Genomic DNA, 23,828 nt, shown 5'->3' on the forward strand with positions numbered 1-23,828 from the left:
ATCCGGGTCCCACCCTAAAACCATGAATATGTTTGTGATTACTTATTATTGTATGCCATGGTCTTAGTTTTACCAAAATTGATGGTCAAATCATTGGCCTCGGAGTAGGCCTTCATGGTATCCATTACCCGCTGCAGCCTCACCTGTGTGCGACTGACCAGTACCACATCATCTGCTTAGAGAAAGGTGGATATTACCTTGCTGCCTAGTTTTGGCGCATGGGAGTTGGAAGATTAGGTTTGCTCTTTCAAGTCAGCCAAAAATAGATTGAAAATCATGGGGGTCAGAACGCACCCCAGCTTTAAACCACTGGTGGTTGGAATTTTTCTAGAGAGGCGTGTTCCAGTCCCTAACTTGACACTCATTCAGGTTTCTTATGCAGCATGATGAGCTTGTTCAGCAGGTTTTCAGGTACTTTCCAACCTGCTAACTTGCCCCACAGCTTTCCCGGGTGAGCATTGTCAAAGCCTTCTTTAAAGTCAATAAAACGGAAAAATAAGGGTATGCTGGTGCTGCAGGCAGTTTCTATTAGGAAAGAAATTGCCACTATGTTGGTTATTTTACTGGAAAATTTTGAGAAACCTGTCTGGTTGGAGGGCATGATGGCTCCATATCTCCGCATATTGGCTATTTGCCTTTTGATGACCTCTGTGCCCACCTCTTTTGGCTCTTTGGATGGGACAGAGGCTGCGGCATCGCAGGAGCCCTGCTGAGGATTGTGTATCATTCGATGGTTGAAATGTTCTTTTCTGTGCTGTGCCCATGTGGCTTTGGGAATATGGGAGTCAGTACCTCCATGGCTGAGTCAGAGGAGAAGATTGACTCAAGTCCTGAACCTAGCACTATTGCTGTATTTTAAATTGGTGTGCAGCTTGGCCCAAAGTTTGTCTTTTTAGGCTCTTTTTATGGTTCATTTCAGTTTTTTAATCTGAGTTTTGAGTTGTCTTAAGGTCACAAGGGTGGTCGGTTCACCAGGACTTTTTTCTGCAGGATTCATAACACCCTGTGTGTTGCAGTTTTAAGCTGCCTAAGACTGCTATCTTGCATTGTACCCTATCCTTTATTGATGGTTTGTCCTTCTCGATTAAGGGTAGTTGCATTAGTAGGACTGGAGTGACCTTGATTAATGTGGTAATCATTGGTGTAAGTATTATCCATTGTCTCTATGAAATGTTTCAGAGTTATATTTGGACAGAAGAGTAACTCCTGCAAGACGTAGTCGCTACCAGTGCTGTCTATATTCTGGTATGAGAGAACAAGTTGAAATAGAGGTATGGTTATAGATGTATAATCCAGAATTATGCTGGCCTAATGGAGTGATATGTAGCTGCTGGTGGGTTATAACATATAAATCTGCTGTTGAGGGCCCTAAGACTTAGATGTTCAAGTTTATCCAGCGAACAACACCTGATTTTAGTTCGACGTCAATGTGTATTTTTTAATTGAATGGGTATCTCCCAAAGCACAGTTTGGGCTACTGCTAGGTCGCTAGTGGAAGCAACTAGTAAGTGCAGGTTAAAATCCACTGATATTACAAAGTTTGTGGAGTCATCGTTTTCTGCTAGCCTTTAGTTCCTGCACTATTTTCCTGCAGCCGTTAGCCTGGCTTTGGATGGACATAGATGTTAATGAAGATTACATCAACTTTTGCATTATTGATAGATAGGGTGCATTTCATTGCCTACATGCCTGGGATTTGGACAGCTAGTGCTGGTGCAGTGGCTATATTTGATATTGAGATGTAAGTAGCAAGATCCCCCAAGAGGTGTCCAAATTTCACACATTTCATAGTTGGGAATGAGAAGTTTGTGTAACCTTGCATGTGAACAGGGTCAGCCAGCCAAGTCTCCTGCAGGACGATGATGTTGCATGACCTAAGTTAGCCATATAAGTCTGGGTTTGGCTACCTTTTCAGTAAGGCTGTTTATACCCCCGGGTGGGGGGGATCTAGACAGATGACAACGAGGGAAAATTAATGATTTATTTAATTTTCCCTCGTGGCTGTCTGTCAAATCCTTCCCCTGCCCCCCAACCTGGTTCCATCGCCTCACGACTCTTACCTCCATGGGACGCACCTGGTTGATTATTCTCACTATGACTAGTGCAACATCATTGGGATCTTCAAATTGAGTTTGCCCTGATCTCCAGTGGTTCTGTGTGCAAAAACGTCTCTCTCTGGGGGGTCCCTTGCACCCTTGAGCATACAGCGGGTTTTCCTCTGCATCTGGGCTGACCCTGTTGTATGGCCTGGTGGTAGAAGGAGCAAAGTATATCCTGGATCGTTGTGTGAGGTGATCTTTTTTCCCTACCTTTCGAAGATAGGCCCTTCTGTGACAACTCTCTTGGCCCTGCCGGATGTGTTCAATGTAGTCCACCTGGGGATTCTCAGTACATTTGAACTGAATTGCCACAAGGTCCTTGGAGCTCAGGTCATGTAGCTCTGTGATTTCTGTTACCAGTTGGAGGATGTTACCTCTGTTTAAGACATCCTGGCACCGCCTGGAGATGTATTCTGGGGTGAAGATTAGTAGAGTGGTGTTATTTTGATGATCCCCGGTAGTGCTCCATGGAGTTTCATGTTCCAGTTGGCCTTGATGTAAGTTCAGTACGGTTTCTTGTGAGAGTTTGCCAACAGCACTGGTTTTTGGAACTCCTCCAACTAAGTACATTGTTTTAAAGAGTAATAGTGAAGAGAAATAGATCATGACCAGTGCTTGGCTGGTGCTTCAGTTCTCTGTACGTGGGGAGCAGGCACTCAATGGTGTTTGCGATACCCATCCTAGGTGAGAATCCCTTTACAAATGTTTGGATTATCTGTAGTGGGTTTATGGGACATTCGAGGCGGGTGAGACAGTAGGAGCTGCTTCCGGTGATGCCGAACCCTCTGGGGTTGATGTTAGTTTTGGTTAGCTCCTCTGACTGTATATCCAGTTAGTTTGGATCAAGAGGACTAGAGCTAGGTGCAGCCGGCTAGTTGCCCAGCCCGTGTTGGTTTCTGGGAGTATGGGCGCTGCCCTCATACTGCTCGTAATGCGAGAATAATTCCATCCTCAATGCACATAAGGCAGTTCGTAATGCACGTATAATGCACTCCTTAATGCAAGTATAACGCACTCAATAATGCAAGTAATACAGCAGTTCATAATGCGAGAATAATTCAATCCTCAATGTACATAATAAGGCAATTCGTAGTGCAAGTATAATGCACTCCTTAATGCGAGTATAACGCACTCCTTAATGCAAGTAATACAGCAGTTCGTAATTCGAGAATAATTTAATCTTCAATGCACGTAATCGGGCAGTTCGTAAGGCACGAATTATACAATCCCTAATGCAAGTAATAAGGCATTTCATATTGCAAGAATAATAACAGGCCAATCGGCACAATTAGCACGGGCACCACCAGGCCCCAATCACAGACAACATTCCTGAACTTCCGAGGGCGGCCAGGTAGTGCCAGGCAGGTCCGGGCCGCTAGAGGACTCAATGCGTCCAACACGATGCAGCGGGAGAGAGACGGGAGCACTCCTGTACTCCTCCTACACTCCTCCCCAGGACACAAATGCTTGCGGCTCCTGACCGGAGTCCAATCCTTACCTGGGGATGCGCTGCTTCTCTCTCTCTCTCTCACCCCGCTCATCGGACGTCCTGCTGGGCGCTCCCGATGATGACGCAGCTTCGATGCAAGGCGACGCTGTAGCTGGACAGGTTACGGCGCTGCCTTCTCTGTTGCTGGTGAATCACGTAGAATGCTGTGCGTCCATTGGGAGTGCAACTCCACTCCATTCTTTGAAATATACATACCTACGTGGTACTGGGGCAGACCAGGATATCGGGCTGCACGCGAAAGGATTACAGATGGAATAAACTAAAGATTAAGATGGAAGAATATAGGTGTGCATTTGGCTACCTTGTGAAGCTGATGATCTTGGCCAGATTCCTCTTGCGAACAACGATAATGATTACCTCATGACTTCCTTATCTTTACGAAATCCTTCAACACGTTGCGGCTCGGGCCGGCGGTGGCGATCTTGATCCGCAGCCTCCGTTACGATGACGGCTCAGGCCACACACAACTTCACAGCAGCATGAATGATGATTCATGCTGCAGGGGCACTGCAGTCATGGGGCACTTTCCAAGCAGCACCACGGACCGCAACGGCAGTCTCAGGCTGCACACGCACAAAGCGTCGCTGAGACTCGGATGGGTTTCGTGCCACCCAGTCCCGAGGCAATGCTTACGAAGGTCTCAGTCTGCAAAAAGCACACGCACACGGGGCCGCTGTGGCACACATGAAACTTTGATGTTCCTGAGTTTCCACAACAGGGAGCCAGCTCTCCTCGGGCCCTTGGGGACAAATTACTGCAGGACACAGCACACAGCAAAGTCCTTTCAAGCAGGGGGACACAGCACACAGCAAAGTCCTTTAGCCTCTCCTTAGTCAAATCAGCAAGCTGCAGGCCAGCCCCAGAACACACAGCAAGGGTCAGTCCTTCTTTTCAGTCTCTTCAGCTGTTCTTCCTTGGCAGAGGTTCCTCTTGACCACAAAGTAGTTTCAATCCTTTTCAGTCTTGATTAGTCAAACTTTCAGGGGGTTCTGCATTATACCCCTAAATGTCTTTGAAGTCTTTTTCTTCAGGGGGGCACTGGCCCCAGTTCAAACCAGTTCTGGGTGTCTCCCTGCCAGTGACACCTTCTTCCTTTGATTAGTGAGGGTCTGGTTCCTCAATCACTCAGCAGGAGGTGGAGCCATTCTTTTATGGCAGCAGCCCAGGCCTCTTTGCCTCCAGGGGCTACTCCTCCCCCCTACACTCCAGATGCAGGTCAGCCTGTTGCTGTCTCCTACTCCTCCCCTTGGTCAAGACATTTCCGAGATCCTATTACATTCAAATCCAGACAGTCAATCCACAACTAGGCAGAGACGCACAGAATTGTTAGAACAAAGAAACCAGCCACTTCTAAAAGAGGTGTTTGTAAACACACAATGCAAAAAACACCTTCACAAAAAGATGTGTTATTAAATTGTGAGTTAAGGCACACTAAACTTCACCTCTCCATCTTAAGCCCATGGCAAGATAGGCTGGAAACATATTACACAGCCTTCCCAATTCTGTCCTATGGGCAAGATGGCCTTGCAACAGTGAAAAATGAAATGGAGAGTATGTCACTGTCAGGACATGGTACACACCTCCGAAAATGTCCTACCTTTCACAGGCACTGCACCCTGTCCAGGGGGTACCTTGGACCTACCATAGGAGTGTCTGATGTGCATGGAAAGGGAAGGGTAAGGACTGGCAAGTGGGTGCACTTGTCAGGGCAACATGGCAGTTGGCAAACTGCACGCAGGCACTGCAATGGCAGGTCTGAGTTCTCTCTTTAGGGCTACTTGTGTGGGTGGCACAATTAGTGCTGCAGGCCCACAAGTAGCATTTGCATTACCAGCCCTGGCACACATAGTCCACTTTACTAGGGACTTTACTAGTAAGGCAAACATACCAATTATGGACAACTAATTACCATAACACTTTATACAGGGAGCACTTGCACTTTGACACTGAACAGCAGTGGCAAAGTGCCCAAAGCATCTAAGCCAGTAGAACGCAATCCATCACAGCATCAAAAATAGGGGAGGTATAGGCAAAAAGTCAGGGGTAATCACATCAAGAAACGCCAGGTCTAACAGTGGGCCTATTGCCAGATACCTGAACATTGGTATAACTGTGACCACATTGCCACCTTAGCCCATGCAAAGTCCGTGGGAAAGTTGTTATGATCTTCAATGTCGATTAAGGGGGGCATGGCCACAACAAGTGGGGTGTGAGGCAGGCTGTGACTTGCTTCTGTTCTGCTTTTACTGGCGGGTCCATGGCAGGTGTGGGCCTGACCACCGAAGAGAGGCAGTGAGATGCATGCAATACCTCCTTCTATTATGGAGTTGGCTTAGCTGCTTGTCGAAGTTGAGGACCATGGGGAATGTGGTTGTTTTTGACGAGCGCTGCACAGGGCTCCTGGCTTGCAAGCTGCACCCACCAATCGGGTAGCTTCTGCATGCAGGGACCTTGCTGGTTTGCTGCATCTGCCTTGTCATGCTGCCTGAGGATCTGTACAAAGGGTCAGTCCGGGAAGTGCTGCTATGCCCTCTCTGTATTGATCCTTGTGTTAGGGTGTTGGGGCAGAAGTGGGCACGAGCGTACTGATGGAATATAATAAACTGCCCTTCTGAGTTCAGCCAGGGGAGCAAGCTGCCTGGTTCCTGTGACCTGGGAAGCAGCACAGCCACACACCCTCTGTTAGCTACCATGTGCTGATAAAGAAGCTATCGGGGCCACAAGTGTGCTGATTGTTTATGTTGATTCTCAATTGGTACTCACTCCTGCTATTTTTGTACTGGACTTTGCTGAGATTTCTGCTGATTGCCACTCCTAGCTGTAAGTTGCTCTTAGTTGCCACTGGTGGTAGTGCTGCTTTCTTGGCATTTTCTTAGAGCTCAATGCTCTGTTCAGTGCGGCCCTACCACTGGGTCAGCTCCTTCCAGGGATTGTGAAATGGGAGGAGCTATTGCAGGGTCTGGAGAAGGGTGGTGGCTGGCAGCAACAAGCAAGGGGAAGTGGGGCAGCAATTCGCACCACAACCTAGAGTGGCCCCTTTAATCACTCACCACCTTCTCCCCTTGAACCACGGTAGACCTACTGGAGGCCAAGCTAGGATGCTTGTTTCCCACTTGTTTTACTGCTGCCTTAGTTACAGCCCAGCACTCCCAGCCCAAGTTCCCTATAGTCTGGGTGATGTGGGCAACATTTACTCTGTAGGCTCTTCACTTCAACCCTCGCAGTTCTCACCCAGTCACTGTTGGCCAGACGTGTTAGTGAAGATACCAGGGGTGAGTAGCCAGAGTAGATGGCCAAGCAGGAGCGGAGCACAGGAGGGGATCCACCCCCTGCCTCCACAGCATCAGCAGCAGGGCCTCCAGATGCTCCGGAGACTTTTTGTCTTGACTAGGTGGTCGGCACAGCGAGGAGGTATTAGAAAAGCAGCGGAAGTGTCCAGCCCGGTGCGATGTAGCACAGTGCAGAGGGGGGAGCAACAGTCGGGTGGAACCCTCAGGGTTGCCCTTGATTCTCTGCTTCAGCGTTGCGGCATTCCATGTGGCTGCCAACAGTCTTGTGTAGCGTAACAGCGTCTAAAATTAGAACATGGTTTATCTCTGTGAAGACTTCCACAGATCAGAATCACTAATTTGGCTGGGAACATGGTGCAACGACAAAAGCCATGCTTTTATTGACAAAGTAGCCGAGGTGTCTGTCCAGATTCCGCTATCTTTCCTAATGGCAGGAGATCACAAATTATGAGTTTCAGAGTTACTGAGAAAAATAAATTGTCTTTTTCCCTTACTATCTGTTGGACCTGGCCCTTTTTGCAGGGTTATCCCCAAACTTTTTGCCTTCCTCCTGTATTTTTTCTGACCTGTTTTTATTGGCTTTACGACTCTGGGCACTTTATCACTGCTAATCAGTGCTAAAGTGAATGTGCTCTCTCTTGTTAACTTGATATAATTGGTTACACCTGTTTGGCATATTTAATTTACCTGTAAGTCCCTCGTACAGTGGTATACCATACACCCAGGGCCCATAAATTAAATGCTACTAGTGGTCATGCAGCACTGATTGCGCTGTCCACAGAAGTAGCCTTTCAAACCTGGGTCAGGCCTCTGTCACTGTAGGGCCTGCCTGCAGAGTTTTCTGTTAGTGGCGAGGCTTTTAAAAGGGTTGCCACATCTGCAACTCCCCTTTTACTACATATAAGTCACCCCTAAGGTAGGCCCTAGATAGCCCTATGGGCAGGCTGCTGTCTAGGTAAAAGGTAGGTCATCTGCCTTAGCTGTGAGGCAGGTCCTGGTAGTGACAAATAGCCTATTTGGTTTCTCACTACTGTGAGGCCTGCTCCTCACATTGGTTTGCATTGGGAATTCCCTGAGAGGAGTAGCGATGCCATGTTTGGTATGTTTGGAATGGTAGTGAAAATTCACACTTACTGTTGTTGGTGGATGTTTTACTACTATTTTAGAGTTGACACTTTTAGAAAGTGGGCATTTCTCTGTGCTCATAAGTGTTATGTGCTTTGCAGCCTGACTCAAATCTGCGTTTAGGCCAGAGTGACAGGTCAGCTTGTGCATACTTTCCAGACAGCCATCGCACAGGGAGAGCTGGATGTAACAGGGTTGCATCTGTGTTCCTCTGCATGTTGAATGGTCTTCCTGGGCTGGTAGAGTGAGTGGCGTTGACTCTTAACAGTTGCATAGGCTGTGTCCTGCCCTTACACAAAGGGCTTGTGTACACCTTACTGATGTCTGGAGTCAGTGCAAGGGTGGAGGGACACTCCTGAGACTGACCATATCTTGCTGGAACCTTCTCCCCTCTTCTGGAAGGCAGGCCTCAGAGTATGAGTACAGGGGCTCTGACCCCACATTTTTGAAGCACACTTTTGGAGTACACTACAGGACCTGGAAGAAGCTCTGCTGGAGTAAAGTCTGCTGCACTGAAAGTATTACCCCATCTTGCTGTGCTGACTGTTCCTAGGAACCTCTGCCCTGCTTTGTTGTTCTGCCCTGATGTCTGCTGACCTTTGCCATGCCAAGAAGGGCTTCAGATTGCACCTAAAGTGACTCAGAGACACTACGTGGACTTATAACCAGTCGCTGCTGGCTTTACAGACTATATCAGAGAAGAGGATTTTAGTCTACCAGGAGAAACCACCACTTTGACTTTACTCTGTGTGCTGCCCTATCGCCTTCTTCCTGCCTATGTGCCCCCAGTGATCTCACAGGGCTGGGTGACCTGCCCTACGCATTGGAAAATAGCGCCTGGTGAGCTCTTTGATGACGGACAGAAATCGCTGGTAACGTGCTGCCTTTTTCCCCATGCTTTTGGAGGAAGTGCGTGAAGAGCGTTCTTGGGTGCCAGCAGCGCGTGCAGCATGGCCCTGGCAGCATGGTTCTAGAGGGACGGGAGTGGAAAGCTGAGGAGGAAAAAGTCCTCCCCCCTGCTTATGATGGCCCTGTGGAGAGAGGGGTGGATGTCTTCGCAAAGAAGCCGACATGGAGAATCCTGCCTGCAGCCCCACCCAGACGGTTGCTTGGCAACCTCCCAAAGCGGAGTGCGTCTCCACCCCTTTTCCGGCAGCGGCAGGGTACCAGCTCGAGGGTTGCAACTGCCGTTGAGTCCCAGAAAAGGCTGGTGGTGAGCGGGCCCAGAGACCCGGCAGAGACTGCACCAGGTAGAAGTGTTCCCTGCAAGACCGATGCAGGAACTTCACCGCCGCCTCAGCCGCACAGGATCGACGGATTGCGCTCCGCTACTAAGAGCCAGCGTTGGGAGGGAGGGGGCAAGCCAAACCAAGACCAATTTTTGTGTGTGTAAAAGGCTGCTTTATTGAAACAGGTGCATATCACAATTTATTAACACTGGTAACTGCCTTACAAAACTAAAACATCACTATACATAAATTACCTGAACCCTTGTTCCCCCCATCCATACGATCCCCACATCAAACCCCCCTGCCCAATACAAAATAACATTACGTAACAACCATATTAGACAATCTTACACAATATTGCATTTATAAATCCTATCCTCCAATGAACCAAAGCCCTACCTGCCTTTGTGCAACTGTAACTAACAAACATCTAGTCTAAATTAGCCTACCTGGTTACCCTTTCCCTGCCCCTGCTCACAAACTACCAACACATAAATAAAAACTACAGCCAATCTTGGCCAACTTTCAACAAACTCTGCCACCCAGGAAAAGGCGGGAGAGTAGGCGGAAACGCCGGCTCACCATTTTCCTGCCCCCCTGCCTCCTAGGTATAACCCATTAGGGTCGATGCACATTCAACAACCTGGCCAGAACCTCCCTGATTTCCAGTAGGTACAAATCCATACCCAGCCTGGATAAATGTACTCCATCTCCCCTTAAGAAACCCAGTGTATCGTACTTAATGTCCCTTTGCGCAATCCTAGAAAAACCCAGATGCAGACAAAAGCGCACCATTTCAGTGTTGAGTTTTCTCCGGGCCTTGTCTACCACCCCCGGATTAAGCGCTCCTCTCTAGACCCTATGAGGAACAAATTCAGTCCAAATGACAGCACAACCCGCCCACTGCTACTTTATAAAAGGCAAATCCCGCTTTGTGCTCCTCATCAGAGCCAAACCTGTTTCCTTGATCATGTCATTCTCCCCAAGATGGATCACCAGCACGTCGGGGCACCCACCAGCCACCAAGATGCCATTCAAAACCTGCAACAACTCCTTCCATTACATGCCCTCCTTGCCCCTCCAATAAACTTTAAACAAATCTTTATTAAATCCCAGATTTTCCCCAAAATAACTGGTGTGGGCCTTGACCTGTGCCCACTTCAAAAAGGAATGTCCTACAATCCAGATAGACAACTCCCTGGCGAGGGGACCCATCATCGAACCTGAAACGAGAAAATTGAATGAGGAGAAACAACAGAATCGCACTACATCCCGCCCGATGCCCTTCCTGGTAGCAATCCAAAGACCATCTACCCAACTTCATGATGTCCCCTCACACCAGCATCTGTTATTCGCCTCCACTGCTGCCCCAATCCTGAATGAATGTGTCCCAAAACCTTGCCATCAATCCCCAGCTCCGCAAGCTCTTTCCTCAATACTGCAAAAAGCTGAGAAGTTGTTGCACTCGCCCATTAGCATGTGCGAAACATAAACCAACCGAGCTGGGAGCAAGGTTCTTCCACCTTGCTTCCCACCTACACGGGCAAGTCAGCTACGGTTCAGCAGCCTGCAAGGACACCCATTAACCCCCTCCTCTCTGATCTGTTTTATATTTCCGTAGCCAAATGAGGATCCTATCCTTTAAGGGGACACCATACTCCATAGAAGTCGTCCCCAGATTTTGTTCCTAACATTTCTGAGACCTGAAAGGCCCCAAAAAACATCCACACCATCAGGGTGGAGAAAAGACACACTTCATAACCATCGGTACATAACCCTAGCAAAATCTGAAGAACCCTCCCCAACAAATCCCAAGACATTGGGTTCCTAACTCTGCTTGCACAGCCACATTCCCGGGCCCAACCCTCCAGGAACCGTGTTCCGTTTTCTCCCACGGATGGAGCATAACCTCACAACAATTTCCCCATGAATGCAATCCCTGCCAGTTTATCCGCAATTGTAACCTTAGAAAGTACCTTATCAATCAGATCCAGGATGAACTGTATCACGTCTTCCCTTCGAAGCGCATGTGAGTCCTGCCGCCTAGCACCTGAGCGCAAAAATTCTTCCCATGCCATCCTGAATGCAGTCTTCATGGATGGAGCAAGAGACCCTAAAACCAGCTGAGACATCCTGTGTTACCTACGTACCACAAATGCTGTGGCATGCCGGTCGGGGTCCTGTCTGCATCCTTGGCTAGTCCACGGAATCTCCACCACTGTGAACGAGACAAACCATCCGCTATGTCATTGTCCACTCCCAGCACATGCACTGCTCGAAAGGTAATATCATCAAGTAAGCAGCCCAACACAAACACCCTCAGTAGTTTCAAAAATTGTTCTTCCCTGGCCGACTGGTGATTCACAACTTCCACAACCGCCATGTTGTCAATTCTGAAAGTTATCTTCCTGTGTGCCAACTTCTCGCCCCATAGTGTGACCACCACCACCTGAGGGCAGAATTCCAAATAGGATATGCTCCTACCCCCCCCACCCACTCTGGTGGCCACTGCTCTACACACCACTTCTCTTGCCAATAGAGTCCAAAGCCCTTGCTCCTTGATGCAACTGAAAAAATATGGACGTCCCATACCATGTCACCCTCCCGCATCAAGTGAATGCCATTGAAGTTCTGCAAGAAAAACTGCCACATACGCAAGTCTTCTCTCACACCCGCAGACAGCCCCACATGATGATGAGGAGGCCTCTGTCCTGCTAGTGTCCTGCCCAGTCCCCTGCAAAATGTCCGTCCTACCCTCACCACTCTACAAGCAAAGTTAAGGTGGCCCAATAGCACCTGAATCTCTTTCACAGTGACCTTGTTTTTCGACAACATTGTCAAGAGCAGCCCAAACATTTGCTGCTTTTTGTCCTCCGGAAGGCGTTCCTCCATCAATTGAGAGTCCAACTTAGTGCCCAAAAAGAACAGAGCCATGCAGGGCCCCAGTCTTTTCCGGTACCAAAGGCACCCCAAGTTCCCTCATGATCTCATTGAAACTGTCCAGCACCTTCTGGCAGTCCGTGGAGTCTGAGATGCCCACAAAGAAAAAGTCATCTAGGTAGTGTGTTGCTCCTTGAAATGGATGCCCAGAAGATTCCAATCATCCGGATGGACTGGAAGTAATCGGAAAGCTGACTTTATGTCGCACTTTGCCTTCATCGTCGATGCGCCTGCGGGCACTACCAGTGACATGGCCACGTCAACTGATGAATAGGACACAGTAGCTTAATTTTCGTCGATTAAATCATTCACTGAGGCCCCTTCTGGCCACGACAAATGTTATACTAAATGGAACTGCCCTTGTTCCTTCTTCGGCACCACTCCTATGAGTGACACAACCAAATTTTCCAGTGGCCAGTCCTCAAAGGGTGCTGCCATGTGGCCCTCACACACCTCTTTATCCAATTTTTCCAGCACTATTTCGGGATGCCCCTTAGTTGATTTTAAATTGTCTGCCCACCTCCTTGTCCTAGGTTCCCCATACCCCAGTTGAAAACCTTCCTGAAATCCCTCCTCAAGTGTTCTGCAGCCTCTGTGTTCTTATAACTCTGCAGGGCTGCGATAAATTTGTCTCTTTTAACCGGAGTAAGGCCTTTTGGCCCAGGCCCCTTAGCACCTCACCCGCCTGAGAAAGGCTGCTGCTGCTGTCCCCCGTCCTAAGCACCCTGACCGCCACTGCTGGTTCCCTTGTTGCTGCACCTGCCCTCCCCCAAAGCAATTGACCACACATGTCTACCTCAGCAACTCGAGTAGTCATGCCTGAACCTGCAGTACTCCCGAGTGCACAGTCCCTTGTTGAAATCCCAGCAGGCCCATTTATTTCCCGACTGTCTTCTTCCCGTGCCCCCCACCCCTCCCTGAGGGGGGCGCCCTTGAAAGGGCTGATACACTAGCAGGAGGCTGCTGGCCATGAAGATAGCTTTTCCTGCTCCGGACAGCCCCATTGTACGTTGCCATAAATCTGTATCTAATTCACCCCATTTGGCTACTGTGTCCCACGCCATGCATGCTCTAAACTCCTCATCGTATTGGGTCCATGCAGACCCACCCTCTGTAATCTGGGCCTTCCTGATCACGTCCATGCACTTGAATATGGCAACACACCTCTCCGGGTATTTTTCGCAGTACACACTTTCATATATTAAAAATACCGCAGTCTAATTCTCTATTGTGAGCGGTACTTTCGGCCATTTAGCTAATTGGTACTCTTCCTCCTTGGACCCTTCTTTTGCCCTAACTTAAGCATCTCCACGTATTCACCCTTCCACATCCGTTCTTTAGTTGCCAGCATTAAATAAGCGCCCAATGGCTTTGTGACGCCCATGTAAGGCAACCGTTTTATCTTTAATTCCTTACTTTCCAATTTGGTCTTGGGCTCCACTGCCAGTATTTCCACTGTCCCTTTTTTGTCATTCACGCTGTCCCCTGAGCTCCCCGAATGCCTTACCTGCGTCCTCTGTGCCCCTGCACCCCTCTGACTTCCTACCTGAGTCATCTGTACCTACTCCCACATCCTGTACAAACCTACCCTTCTGTAACCTACCCCCCTCCAACACCCACTGACACTATTAGGGGTCACACACCCACAGCCTGTTTACCTGGTTCTAATGATTCCCGTCGTCCTTCTGGCCATCTTGCCAAGGGGGCCGACCGCTTCTCCAAGCACGATGTCCGACCCATGGGCTCAGCCTGGTGTTGTGACACCTGAAAAACACTACACACAGCATTACTCGGCCCCCCTCTCCCTCGTCTTCCATGTCCCTTAACTCACCCACCTCCACGCTATCTTCATCATAATCTAGTTCCTCCTCCCTGGAACCAAAGGCATTTTCAGCCAGAGGTGCAGACTGCACCCTCCTAACACCACTCAAATGTCTGTCCTTGGAGCTCCTGCGCCCCGTTGTCCCCGGATCATTGAGTCCCAGCTGGTGTTGGGGCCGGCGAGCCCGCCCTGGGCCTACTTATGACAGCCATGACGGGATCCCCCACTGGTAGTGGGTACGCCACGCGAGGCTCCACCCTCCCTTCTCCTTGGTGCCATCGAGCCGCTCCCAGCCCTGCCAAGTCTGGCGCTCCTCGCTGCTCCACCTCCGGCAAGAAAAAGGAATGGTCTAGTGTGCTGGGCCTAAACCTCTTCTCTCTCCCATCCCAACTCCTCTTCCTGCCCGTCCCCAAAGTGCTGGCTGCCCACACTCGGCCTACCACACTCAAATTCACTGCCTCCCCTCCCTCTCCTTGCTCCCCCTCCCCATCACTCCACTCCCAATCTGCGGCCCCATGCCCCCCCAACAAGGCCTGGCCTCCACCCCGAAGCCCCCACACGGCCCACCCTTTCCCCCCATCAGTCTTGCCCCCGAACTCCTCCATCCTTCTCTCCCAAACCCCCTGACCCTACCCGCAAATGCCCCTCTGGCTGGCTCGACCCCCGGACTTCCTGCATCCATGAGGAGAAAATATCCAGGCCATCCCAATCCCTTTCGCTCCCTTCCGACTCCACCTCAATAGGGGAAACCTCCCCCTCCTCCCAGCCCTCCTCCACAACCCAGGGGCCTCTTCCTCCCATGTCCCCTACCACATTTACATTTACATTTAACTCTGTAAGTGCTTCCTGTGGGCCAGTTGAAGCTCAAATTCAGCGGTGGCAAAGTTTCAGCAGGCACACATGGTCACTGGAGACAAATCTTCTGGCCCTTTACGCAGCTGCAGTGTAGGAAAAGCACTATACATTTACCCAACGAGGTAGCACTTAGTGATTAGCCAGCAGAAGTAGAAAGTACAGTCTATTTGTGCAAATCCGCGAGTTCGCAAATTTTTTCGCGAACTCGCGGATTTTTTTTGCAATTTCACGTGAATTTGCAGACCGCAAATCCGCAAAATTTGCCCATACTTAATTCCCTTGCATGGCCGCTCTTGTCCCATAGGAACGGCCCCTTGACCCCTGCAACATGGATGAGGAGACACGGGACGCTCTCCCCTCCATGCCCCTCTGCCCCTCTCCCCCACACTGCAGGCAACCTCCCGCCCTCGTGAGGCACGGGGTTAACGAACTGGGCTCATGGCACCGGTACGGCCCCCAGCACTCACCATCTCCTTGCGAGCTTTCCGGGGGGCCAGCAGGCCACCACTGCGGCTGCTAACCCCATCAAGGCGCGCCTCGCCGGGTGAGCGCCTCCAGAGGCCTCCGGCATTGGGAGATCCAGCCGGCGGTCCTCGCTCAATTGGCGTACCGCCTCGAGCACATGATAATCATCAGCAGCCATCCTCAGAAAATTCCCTCTAAACGATCGTGACAATACCTACTCTGAAAATCCCCAGAAAAACTATTCTGGCACTACCACTAACACAGACCACAAGGCCCAAAGAGAAAAGCTAAATCCTACAGCGCTCCCAGCCACCAGGGCACCAAACCTAAAATGGTGGCTGGGAAAGCGCGAAAAAGGTCCTTCTACACCTTTGGGCTATACATGACATTGGGCTATTCCCAATGTAGCCCAAAAACCCACAAGATGGCCACTACTCAGCCTGCCCCACCCCCTCCCAATTAGCCCAGGGGGCAGACCTCACTTTGTTTGGCTGCCCCGAACCCCCATTCCCATGTCTCCGACCTCGAAAGCCTAAGGGAGGGCTTACAGCGATTCAGTGGTCTTCTGCCTGGGTCCCAGGCCCCTTTCTCCTTCCACCACATTTGTTAAGTAGTATTTCGCCCCAATGGCACCACATGTTCACTGGCAGATGTGCTCCCTTACATTGCATGCGGGGGACCGAGTGTGGGAGCCCCGCAGAGTCTGGAGTGTCCGTACGCCTCCCGTTGGTGCCTATCTGGTGGGGCCAATCGGCTGCTGTGTTGGTTGTGGCACTGGACCTCAGCTCCGGGACAGGGGGAGACCTTGGCTGAGGCCTGTATCTGAAAGAAATACCCAGAACCTACCATATTCCCTGTGATAGGGGCACAGATTCTTCTGTGCCCCACATTGAGTGTAGGAATTACTGTATAAAGTATAGTACGAGAGCAGTAAAGCTGCACCCTACTCATTTATAGAGATGTTGGGTAACTCCTGTAGTTTCCTTCCTTGGGTGTGCAACCTACTGCATACTATCCCCTGGGGTTGTGATATATGTTGATTTGCATTGCTAGGATTTGCATAGTAGCCTCAGCACATGATTTATATATTCCTTTACCTGCTTCAGTTTTAGTCCCTGATGTGTGCCAATGGCCCACATACATCAATATCGGCTTTTGCGAGTTCTTAATTGCGAAAAATAACGATTCGCAATTTAGAAATCGCAAAAGCCTATGCATGAATATTTTAGCTTTTTTTTTGCAATTCGGTAAAAATCGCTATTTTTACCGAATTGCATAAAAAATGCAAATTTTCAATTGCGAATTCACAATTCCCAATCATTCCTATGGGCCAAAATGCCCATAGGAATGAATGGGAATTGCGAATTCGCAATTTGAAATAGAAATTCATCAATGCATTTCAAGGGTGGAGAGGGGGGTGCAAATGACCCCACCCTGCACCCATGAAATGTACTTTTCAGTATAAGTTACATACACACATGTCCTAAGGACATGTGTGTCTGTAACTTAACAGTTTAAAAAATGCATTTTTGTGCATATTTGAACAATTTCGCAAATTACCACGAGGTTGAACTTCGTGGTAATTTGCACTTCCAATTTGTAAAATCGCACATTTTTAAGAAATGATGCATAGCATTTTAGAAATTGCACAATTGCGATTTCTTATGTGCTATCGCAATTTTAGAATTTGCAAAAAAATTGCAATTTCTAAAATAGCATGATGCATCCCAAACAGCACTTTTGCATTCGCAAACGGCCGATTTTAAGGAATCGCACCGTTTGCGACTCCAAAAATGCTTGATTCATGTGGGCCAATGTGTGTTGTGTTCCTTTGCATTTGACAGGATAACAAGCATTATTCCAGGATTTCCCTTACATGTGAAGTAATGGTACTTTCATAATGAGTGCAACCTACCAGTATTTACTTGATTACACTACCTTATGATGTTATGACAATTTGTCGATTGGTAAAGTGATTTTATGATTTATGTGACTTTATATCAAGGGCCTAGAGGCACAGTGATTTTGTGATTATGGTCTAATGTGATTTTATTCCTAATACAAAGGATATTTTTTATATATTGCTGTGTGATATGTCTTTTGTAGTGTATTCATTGTGTCACTGGTGTGAGTGTGATGCACAAACGCTTTTTGCATTGCCTGACTGCTCTGTGCCAAGCCTCCAGGTGTGAGCACAGGTTATCTTTGATGTGTAACGTACTTACCTTGACTAGAGTGGTGGGTTCTGTCTGGCTTAGGTGCATACCCAAGCCAACCAGAAATCCCATTTCAAACACTATTCATGTCATTATGCACTACGGAATTAATCATGAATTTTACAGTGAGTTAGGCTTAAGGTTGTGAGCATATATTGGTGCAGGATGCATATGTGGCAAATGTAGTATGTGGGTTATCTTTTACTGGCCTTTCACACAATGGACACAAATGTGTACTCATTAATAACTATCAAATATTTTTAAGCTGTTTATGTCTGAGTACATTTAAATAACAATTTCTCTTGAAAAAATGTATTGTGATGTTTTTCTTTGACAGATATGGCAGACTGAAAGGAAAGAAAACCGATTTTCTTCAGAACATGACAAAATATGGTGGTGCATACTTTCTCTTACCTGCATTTTCCTACAGCAGCAACACAGCTCCATGCTTTAAAGTGTTCACTACCCTGAATGAGTCACAAACAAATCAGAAGGCAATATTCTTCCATCCAAAGTACTTAAAGAATCTGAGTCAATTTTGGAGAGCCAATGGTGTGCGATCCTATAGATTGTCCTCAGGGTTAATGATTACAAGTGCAGCAATAGAGCTCTGCGACCAGATTACCCTTTATGGATTCTGGCCTTTTTCTAAAACCATGGAAGGGAATTTAATCAGTCACCACTATTATGACAACCAGTTGCCAAAGCCCGGTTTCCATGCAATGCCTAAAGAATTTATCCAAATTCTGCAACTTCACAGCAAAGGCATACTCAAATTGCAGGTTGGTAAGTGTGAATATAAACACAAAGACTAGGTTGATGAGGCTTAAGTAAGAGATTGTATGCAAATGCTTAAAATAGCATTTACAGTCTTTGATGATTCTTAGAGAATCCGCCCTTTTTTACTAAATTTGAAGGCAATGGGGCCTATTCACAGAGTTATTAGATATGTAAGCAACATGGGACCAAATGTATTATTTTTTACTCAACACAGATCAGCAATTATGCTTGCTGTGCTGCATTGCATGGAAGGGAGAGAGCAGAACAGCACCACCACTTTTAAGATATGGCACTGTCTCTCTCCCTCTTTGCTGGCACATTCTAGGCTGCCTTGACCTAGGCACAAACACTTGTAATATGGAACAAAGGTGTGTGTATGACGTCTAGCATATGTTTTGTACAGTAAGAATATATTTCCAGTACAAAATAATACACTTACATATAGTTTAAAAGTTTCCTATTCTGTATATGTGCTAAATAGTACAGCACACATTCAAAGTTGGAAAAGTTTGGGAAAAGAAAACTTTGACCGTTACACCTGCCTAGAGGAGGCATACACTTTTGGTACCAAATCATTTCTACCTTTTTGAGTAGATATGGGTTTGCATCAAAAACTATGGGTGCTTGCGTGGGAACACCCATGCCCCACCCATGTTACTCCCCCTTGATGTAACGTAGGGCATAGTAGTTCATAGCACTAATTTACATTACTCTCCGGCTACTTTCTAGCTCAAAACAAGTTTTGCACAGGAAAGTAAATCCCAATTCTTCACTTTTGACTGGTTTCCATCACTTTTGTGACACAAATTCAACACAAAGTGTTAGTAAATCTGGGCCTCAAAAAGTAAAACATTTTTGCACAAGGGCACTTTTAAAAAAAACTTTTTGGGTATTCCCCTGTGATCCGTGCACAAATTACTCATGTCAGAATTTGCGTAATGAGGCAATTTTCCTAGCACTATGTGTATTAAATGTACACAGTCACATGATTTCTCCCAGATTCTTTTGGAAGTATGTTAGATGCTAAGGTAAAAGTAGGGAACGGATGCCTAGGCATTTTCAAATACCAAAAAGTTACTAATGTGTGTGTGTGAGAAGCATATTGGTATTTTTTGTCTTTTTTTTTTTTTATTGCAAATTTGCTTTCCCTAGTTGCTTCTCTAACATTCGGCTGGGGTGGTCACTTTTTCAAATCCAGCCATATTATGTTTGTGTTGAATATATTTTTATCTTGCTTATATTATGATAATGTCATACGTATACCTATTCAGAGGACTTTAATACATATTCCCCCAGATGCATCAAGCATCCATTTTGCGATTCCTTATTAGCGAAAAATAAGGAATCGCTAATAAGGAAAAGCAAAATGGTATGCAAGAAGAAATCACTTTAAAAATATCGATTTCTTAAAATTCCTTAATTGCGAGTCGCAATTAAGGAATGCCTCCCCATTCATTCCTATGGGCCAACAGGCCCATAGGAATGAATGGGAAGAATTTTCAATTTGCGAATCACAATTAGCGAATCGCAAAATGAGATTGCGATTTCAAGGGTGCAGGGGTGTCCAAAGGACACCCTGTTGCACCCCTGAAATGGATCTGTGCACATATATTGCGCACACACATGCCCATAGGGCATGTGTGTGCACAGCATGAAACTTCGAAAAATGCACTTTAGTGCATTTTTCAAAGTTTTTGCAAATTACCATGAAGTTGTACTTCATGGTAATTTGCAAGCCCTATTAGCGAAATTGCTATTTTTTAAACTTTAATGCATTGCATTTAAGGAATCTCAATTTGAGATTCCTTAAATGCAAGTAATCGCAATTTAGCGAATTCTCAATTTGCGATTTTTGCATTTGGGATGATGCATCCCAAATGCAAAACTACCGGTTGCAAAGGGACAGATTCTGAGAATCTGCCTCTTTGCGAGCGGTTTTTAGCTTCATGCATCTGGGCCATTACATTTTGTGGTCCAACAGCCTTAGCTGGCCACGCCTCTGTGCTAATTGATAGCTGCAACATGGTTACTCATTCTCAAATAAGATGGTGCTTCAGATGAGCATTGGATGTCGGAAAACATATGCCCTTCAAAGGGTCGCTGCTGAGAAAGCTGCAAAATACATAGTCCTAGTAATCAAAACAAACACCGGATAAAATGTAGGTATTAATATATTAAGCCAAATAATGTTACCTACCACTCTGTGAATGAAACCAGAGCAAACAATCTCTCAGGGATTTTTTTACTACTGAGGTATGATTTGAAAATACTTAAAAATCAGTAAAGGTTGTCATGATTCAACTAAAATCTACAGCATACAATTCCATGCCACGGTACTCAAATACTACACGTTCAGTATATGAATTTATAGCCCAGAAATGAGGGCAGCTAAAGTAATTTTTGTTGTCATTCGTAAATAGCTCTTTGCAAAGCAAAGACAACTGCAGATAGACATTGAGAAAGTCAAGCTAGTTCCCTTTTTTAACCTGCTCATCAGTTATAACAGATCTGTTAACAGGTTAATTTCATGAAATGAAGAAGGGAGTAAAGGGTGACAGACAGACAAAGGCTTGTTAAAACAGCGCATTGTCCAGAGGAAGAAATTCCCTACTGGTTCTTTCCTCTACAAAATCACACTTTTGTGAGGTGAACTTACGTACAGATTTGTAGTTTGTGATATTTAACAGGTTTAAGTGTGACTTATACTTGGAAAGAACTTTGTGATTCAGCCCCAATGTCTAAAAAAACCTTAATTCAGTTCATTAAAATTTCGCCTCCTCAAAGCATCCTAATGCATTTCTAGCTAAATGAATACATGTAAGCACCACCATTCCTTAGAGGTGATGCTCAGAAATCGCCCTCAAAGAAAAATAGCAATGTAGGCCTTCATTGTATGTTTGGTTCAACAGTATGTACAAAAGGTAATAGCTAGTGGCAATGGGTGATCTGTTCTGCTGATGTGATTCTGCACACTGCTTTTCACTACCCATACCTTGCGGCATCATCCGTGGCTCATATGCATGGCGGTAACCCTATGCAATCTAATCCCACCTCTTTCATCCAGCAGCAGAAGCATCCAGGTTCATAGTACAGTACCACTGGATGCGAGGCACATACCACCCAAATTTTGACCAGCATTTTGTAAATGCTGCTGGCCTAAATCATGGGCCACTGGTGGTCTCCCCAGGACCCATCAGTGTTTGTGTGGAGTAAGTCAGACTACCAGAGAGACGAAATGAAGGTCCTCTTTTCCGTGAGGTCGCACCATACAACCGTCTTCTGTTCAGCTAATTATTTTCCACTATACACTCCATGGAGGTGTCATTGTTGGGAATACCCCTATTAAATGAGAAAATGGGCTGGTGGGCTATTTTCAAACCGTCATGGGTTGAAAAGTATTAGGGGCATATTATCAAGAACGGCGTTAAACTTATCGCTGCTTTAGTGGCAGGAAACTGCAGCTAAAGTGGCGATAATGGGCTTGATAATATGCCATTGTGAATTCCCATAGAAGCCCAGGTTCAAGCCCACGCTCCCATCAAAACCTGGGCTTCTATGGGAAATCACAAGGGAGTATTATCAAGCCTATTATCGCCAATTATCGCCGCTTTAGCGGCTGTTTCCTGCCGCTAAAGCGGTGAAAATGTTATCGCCAGCCTTAATAATATGGCCCTTAGTTTCTTTAATCAATTTACCATTTTGTGTTTACCACCCACCATGGAGTAATCACTACCCACCCTGCAGCTAGTAAGTGTAATATTACCGTGAAAGTACTGTGAATTTTAAAAAACGCTTTACTTTCATTAGCTTATCTAATTTTGGCAAGAGCCACATGAAAACTAATTATAACGTTTACGTGTTATTTACAAATTTCACATTTTTAGGTGTTTCAAAGTGCCAAATGCACACCAAAATTAATCTGGATGAGATGGGGAAAATGCAGCCACTCTTTGTCAATGTATTGTGCACAAATAATGAACTTCTTTTCTTGAGGATACCTGCGCCTCATTACATTTTAAACAAGAATGTATAGGAGTGCTTCATTTTTTCAAATTTACATCCGTTTTTAGAGCTATTTGTATTGGAACGCAAAACGGCTGCAGTGTGAAACATTCCACAATATCTGCAAACAAAATAAGTCTCTTTCTCGAGTCATATTATGCATATCGTTTTTCACTGGTGCTTTAAAAAAAAATTGGCAGCACTGGCCTTATCACAAGCAGAGAATCTTACAACATTATTTGAATTCATTTGGAAAAACACCACTGGCAGCAATGAAATTCGCATTACAGAGAGCGAAATTGTGCTTCGATCAATTCACTGTGGCAGCACCCTTTACAGCAGATCAAATCCCACTGACACAAAACTGTTTGAACAACAGGACCCCTAATGTTTTAATGTGTCTAACAGTCTTTAAAAAGCACTTGCCGTATACATCTCAATGCCATCAATAAAACAAACTAATAGAGGTATGGGTGTTTTCAAAGTGATATGCATAGTCACAACTATAGCAAACATCGTGCTGTCTGCAAGATTGTATGCTCAAAAGCATCATTCGTTTGTGAGGGTAAAATTAGAGGATACAATTGGAATATGGGGGTATTTCCAGAGAGGCCTAGAAAAAAAAAAGTAAATCGAACAGACAGAAATAAACAATTACCTAGGTTGAGGGCCTCTGACAAATTAGTAGACTTTCTTGGACAACTTGAATAAAGGTATGATAGCCACAATTATTAAAATACCTTCACAACGATTATCTTCGAGGAATACAGATGAGTCATGTGAAGTAAGTGAAGAATATGCCTAAATTATGGAATATATATATATATATATATATATATATATATATATATATATATATATATATATATATATATATATATATATATATATATATACATACACACACATATACACATCATAGAGTCAACCCATCAAAACGGTATATATTTATATCACAATATATTGGATGAGGAGGGCTCACCCAAATCACGTTCCATGCTTTATCATGCTCCTCCTCATCCCACCCTGGTAGGGTGATACTCCCAGGATAGTCTCAACCCCAGAATAAGAGTTTTCTTAGATAATGTACCAACTGGATAAAGGTGGGAACCATATCGACTTTGAAAATACATTGAGGTAAATCTAAAGGAATTTCCTTTTATTCAGAGGTACTTCAGGTGTGGGTAAAAACAAAATGATGGATGCTTTTGGATATAATGGTCCAGTCACTCCAAAATCGTCAACATGTTTTTGCCCATTCTTGTGCTTACAAGGTCAAGGACAAATAGAATGGCACTAATTTCATGGCACTAATTTCTTCGACTGTGATCCAGAAAGCCTTGTGATTCTTCTGTGTAGCTGCTGATACTCAGTTATCTCAGTCCTTGCTGTTCACCTAATCTTTCTTCCTTTTTAGAGCAAGTTTATAGAAGCAGCAGGACAGTGATGTTTCCAAGGGGTCCCTAACTGATAGGGCTCTTCATAAACGTCTTTT

General features: G+C 46.1%; 1 protein-coding gene across 1 annotated transcript in view; it reads left to right on the forward strand.

Moving 5' to 3' along the window:
* ST8SIA6 (ST8 alpha-N-acetyl-neuraminide alpha-2,8-sialyltransferase 6) overlaps nt 1-22,984 on the forward strand; it is a 478,017-nt gene extending 455,033 nt beyond the window's left edge. Inside the window, exon 8 of the mRNA XM_078663574.1 lies at nt 17,889-22,984. Within this exon, the coding sequence (XP_078519700.1) occupies nt 17,889-18,366 (478 nt within the window). The 3' untranslated portion in view covers nt 18,367-22,984. The remainder of the gene's footprint in view (nt 1-17,888) is intronic.
* The last annotated feature ends 844 nt before the right edge of the window (nt 22,985-23,828 follow it).

This window comes from Lissotriton helveticus, chromosome 10, assembly GCF_964261635.1.
Source record: "Lissotriton helveticus chromosome 10, aLisHel1.1, whole genome shotgun sequence".
Classification (NCBI taxonomy): Eukaryota; Metazoa; Chordata; class Amphibia; order Caudata; family Salamandridae; genus Lissotriton; species Lissotriton helveticus.